General features: G+C 37.5%; 1 protein-coding gene across 1 annotated transcript; it reads right to left on the reverse strand.

The window, feature by feature from the left end:
- Positions 1-3,326: 3,326 nt before the first annotated feature.
- Positions 3,327-3,810, reverse strand: LOC112508975 (uncharacterized mitochondrial protein AtMg00860-like). Its single transcript, XM_025113844.1, has 2 exons — positions 3,742-3,810; positions 3,327-3,659 (listed from the first exon to the last, which is right to left on the reverse strand). Exons 1-2 carry the CDS (start codon positions 3,808-3,810, stop codon positions 3,327-3,329), a joined length of 402 nt encoding a protein of 133 aa, XP_024969612.1.
- Positions 3,811-4,832: the final 1,022 nt, after the last annotated feature.

Raw genomic sequence — 4,832 nt, forward strand, 5'->3', positions numbered from 1 at the left:
TTGTTATAATCCTAATTCTTTTTAATATTATACTTTTATATAGTTTCTTATGTCGTTTAAAATATTGATTTAATTCTTAAAAAATGACTGGACCAAAGATGAGTGAAACAACCCATCATGTACTAAACAATACTAATAAACAAAACGCATACTTCAACATACATCAGGTAACAAAATTACAAACATTTTCAAGTTTATTTACATATGACAAACCAACAGTATGGGTTAACAATTTTTTTTTTTGTCATAATAAGACTTTCTTCCATAATTCTTTTACATCTTTTCTTTGCCTTTATCCTATGATGTTTGATGACCTTGCAAAACAAATTATTACAACAATTGAGGGATAGTCCGAAAGGTCTAGTGAGCGAATTTCCCTCACGCAAATATATTTTGCTATAATAATCTAATACAATTCAAACCTGATTCTTAATGATAAATTAACATCTACCTATCGTGGTTACACCGTCATTTCCTCTACCGCAGTTACACTGCCATTTCATCTATTGCGGTTACACCGTCATTTCATCTCAGACATTACTATGAGTGATAAGGGTCAATCTGGACAATACTTTATTGGTGATGGTTTTTATCGGACTACACTTGATTGGTAAAGGTCTCATCAGAAAACACTTGATCGGTGAGAGTCTCATCGGACAACACTTGATCGGTGAGGAGTCTCATCGGACAACACTTGATCAGTGAGGGGTCTCATCGAACAACACATGATCGGTGAGGGGTCCTTATAGGACAACACTTGCACGGTGAGGGGTCTCATTGGAAAACACATGACCACTGAGGAGTCTTTATCGGAGAACACTTGCACAGTGAGGGGTCTCATCGGACAACATATGATTGGTGAGGAGTCCTTATCGAACAACACTTGCACGGTGAGGGATCTCATCGGACAACACATGATCGGTGAGGAGACTTTATCTGAAAACACTTGCACGGTGAGACGTCCTTGTCCGGTTAACACATTGAGCGATGAGGGGACCATATCATATAAAGCTTTAGGGCCTCATCGGTTGAAGCTTTGACCGATGACGAGTCTCATCGATTGAAGCTTTGACCGATGAAATCTTGATTTAGTCTTGATAAAAAGTTAATTTAACACCTAAAACAATAACTAACATGGTAAAATCAAATAGCTACTACGTAAAAAGGTAATAACTCATAGTCTATCAAGCCATAGAAACTCATCTTAAATTGAAACCCTTTTTGGATGCCTTTGCTTCTTCCCTTCAGTCCAATTCTTTTTGCCAGAGCTTTTTCTCCAAAAGAAACAGTAACCAAAAACTTTCTCCCTTCCACTAATTTACTATATATAGTAAGTTTTAGAAATGAGATGAGAGGAGGAGGGGGTTTTGGAGGCGGTGTATAAGCATGCACCTCCTCCCCACATGCAATCATCACCTTTTCCTTTCTCTCATTGGATCAATAATTTTAATGGCATAAGGAGGTGACCATGGTTTCACCATTGGTCCCTTCATCCCCAATAATGCCAAACATTTCCCTTGAACTTTCATAACTGATTATTTGCGCAACCCGACAAACTAAAATTTTAAAATCGAACATTACAATATCCTATCCTTAGAAGAATTCCGTCCCGGAATTCCACTAAGTAAACAAATGAGGATATTTTACTCTCATTTCAGACTCGGGTTCCCAAGTGGCTTCCGGACCTTTATGATAACGCCACTGAACTTTCACTAACCCGGTTTCTTTATTCTTTAGTGCTTTTACTTTGAAGTTGGTAATGGCTTCAGGGGTCTCTTCAAAACACAATATTTCGTCAATCTTAATCTCTGGCAGAGGCACAACTACCTCTAGGTTTGTTAGACACCTCCTTAGATTTTATAAATGAAAAGTGTTATGAATACCATTTAACTCCACATGAAGTTCTAGTTTTTTACCCAAAAAAAAAAAAGTTCTAGTTTGTATACCGCTTCTCCAACTCGTTCGAGGATAAGAAATGGTCGAATATACCTTGGACTCAGCTTACCCTTATTTCCAAAATGAACCACTCCTTTTTAGGGTGATACTTTCAATATTACTTTATCACCGACTTGATACTCAATCGACTTCCGACGTTCATCTGCATAACTTTTATGTCGATCTTGAGCTATCTTAATTCGTTCCCGAATCTGATAAATTTCATCTGTCGTTTTTTGAACTATTTCAGGTCCAGCCAACTGTTTCTCGCCCACCTCGTTCTAACACAACGGTGTTCGATATTTCCGTCCGTATAACACATCAAAAGGTGCAGCCTGAATACTTGTATGATAACTATTATTATAGGCGGATTCGATCAAAAGAAAATGATTATCCCATAATCCTCCAAAGTCAATAACACATGCCCGCAGCATATCTTCTAGTGTCTGGATTGTTCGTTCACTTTCTCTATCCGTTTGTGGATGATAAGGTGTACTTAACTTAATTTTTGAACCCATTTCTCTTTGAAAACTCTTCCAGAACATAGACCTGAATCGACTATCTCGATCAGAAATTATTGATAATGGAACATCGTGACGTGTCACCACTTTATCAATATAAAATTTTGCTAACCGGTCCATTGAATATGATTTTTTCATCAGTAACAAATGAGCAAACTTAGATCATCAATCCACAATAACCCATATGGCATCATAACCCTTTGGTGTTTTAGGTAATTCGGTTATGAAATCCATAGTGATGTGATCTCATTTCGAAATTGGAATTTGTAATGACTGCAACTTATCGTAAGGGTGTTGATGTTCTATCTTCACTTGCAAGCATGTCGTACATTGTTCAACATGTCTGGCTATATCTTTCTTTATGCCCGGCCACCAGTAGTATTGCTTCATATCTCGATACATTTTGTTCGTACCTGGGTGGATAGAAAAACAAGATTTGTGGGCTTCACTTAAGATGTGTTCTCTGAGATTACCATAGCAAGGTACCCAAAATCTTTTTTTGAAAACACAACAATTCCCAACCGTCTTTTACCAATTCAGATATCACTCCACCAAGTCGTTCTTGTTTGATCTTGTCTTCTCTCATAGTCTCGCCTTGTAACCTTTGCAGTTCTTCATGAATGCTTGGCAATAACTCTGCTCTTAACGCTATAGCTTTAATTGTACCGCTCCTTTCTTTACAGCTTAAAGCATCAGCAACCACATTTGCCTTGTCCGGATGATACAAAATCTCGCAATCATAATCATTAACCAACTCTAACCATCGTCTTTGACGTATAGTTAATTCCTACTGATGGAACAAATGCTGCAAACTTTTATGATCAGTAAAAATTTGACATTTAGTCCCATACAAGTAATGCCTCCAGATTTTCAAGGAATAACTTTTCCACGTTGCATCATCACGCAACCCAAACCCATTTTCGAGGCATCACTGTAGACCACGAAATCTTCCGTACCATCATGTAAGGATACAATTGGCACGCTACACAATTTCTCTTTTAACATCTGAAAAACCTTAGCTTGTTCTTCCTTCCATTCAAACCTCACATTCTTTTTCGTCAATCCGGTTAACGGAGTAGCAACACGAGAAAAATCCTGTATGAACTTTCGATAATAACCTCCCAGCCCAAGAAAACTCTTGATTTTTGTTGGTGTTTTCGGTGCTTCCCACTTCTCGATGGCTTTAATTTTGAGGGGATCCACCTTTATACCCAACTCAGAATTAACATGGCCCAAAAATTGGACTTTTCATAACTAGAACTCACATTTTGACATCTTGGCATACCAGCATCCACCATCGTTTACCGACATCCACTACCGTATAATGACATCTACCACCGTCCACCTCCGGCATCCACTACCGTCTGCCGCCACCTACCACCGTCCACTACTGACATGTATTCTTGTCTAGTATTTAACTTAATAATCTATTTTATATATATTTATAGCATTTTGATACATGGAACACGTATCTGCTCTGGAAAGAGGCACTCAACTGACCATTGGACCATCATACGGCCATGTTGGATACCAAATCTAAAGAACCCGTATATTGTCACTGCAGAGCAAAAAGTTTATGGCAATGGCACTCTAGAGCCATTTCCATCATGACGTGACGTCAAACACGTCGGTAGAATCTCGTAATGTGATAACCGGGTTCTGGTTATTACCTAAGGTAATTATTATGTGAATTAATTGATTTTGTGGATACATGTTTATATGGATTAAATAAGTGAGTATGTGTATTTTATGCATGGGAATATGTATGCATATTATGTAGGTGTATATATATATATATATGCAATGTATGAAAATAATGTGTAAAAGTGTTTTGTGCCTACATGCATGAAGGTTTCGGTTATGTGCATGCATGTGTGTGTGGGGGGAGGGAAATCGACTTTCCATATTTGGAAAGTATAAATATGAAGCTTTTGTGAGGAAACAATTTTCTTGCCTCATTTGGAATTTGAGAGAAAATTAAGAGAAGTTGTCCGGATTGCTTGCATACTAGGAATCAAAGATTGGTTGCATTTGCTAAATTACAAAGGTGAGTGATTTCTAAACCTCTTTTGTATAAAACTTGTACTAGTTTTTATTGAATGTTGCATATTAATTGGAAGAAATCAGTTATCCAATTGAGATCGTTATTCGGACAAGGGGTGACCGGATTAAGTATAAACCGGACAAGGCTTGTCAGAATTACTCTTAAAACCGGATAGGAGTTATCCGATTTATGCATAAATCGCTCAAGTATTGTGCGATTTAAGGTGTTAGTGAGAATTTAAAATATATAAATTGGACAAAGGTTTTTGAATGGAGAAGTATGAATACGACCAAACATTGTGCGATTTAGCCTTAAATCGCTTAAGAGTCGTG

This window comes from Cynara cardunculus (assembly GCF_001531365.2).
Source record: "Cynara cardunculus var. scolymus isolate 2C chromosome LG 3, CcrdV1, whole genome shotgun sequence".
NCBI classification, from domain to species: domain Eukaryota; kingdom Viridiplantae; phylum Streptophyta; class Magnoliopsida; order Asterales; family Asteraceae; genus Cynara; species Cynara cardunculus.

Coding starts and splice junctions, on each gene's coding strand:
- LOC112508975 (XM_025113844.1), bottom strand. CDS start 3,810: ATGCCGGAGGTGGACGGTGGTAGATGTCATTATACGGTAGTGGATGTC. Junction 3,660..3,741: donor GTAAACGATGGTGGATGCTG/GTATGCCAAGAT, acceptor TTGGGTATAAAG/GTGGATCCCCTCAAAATTAA.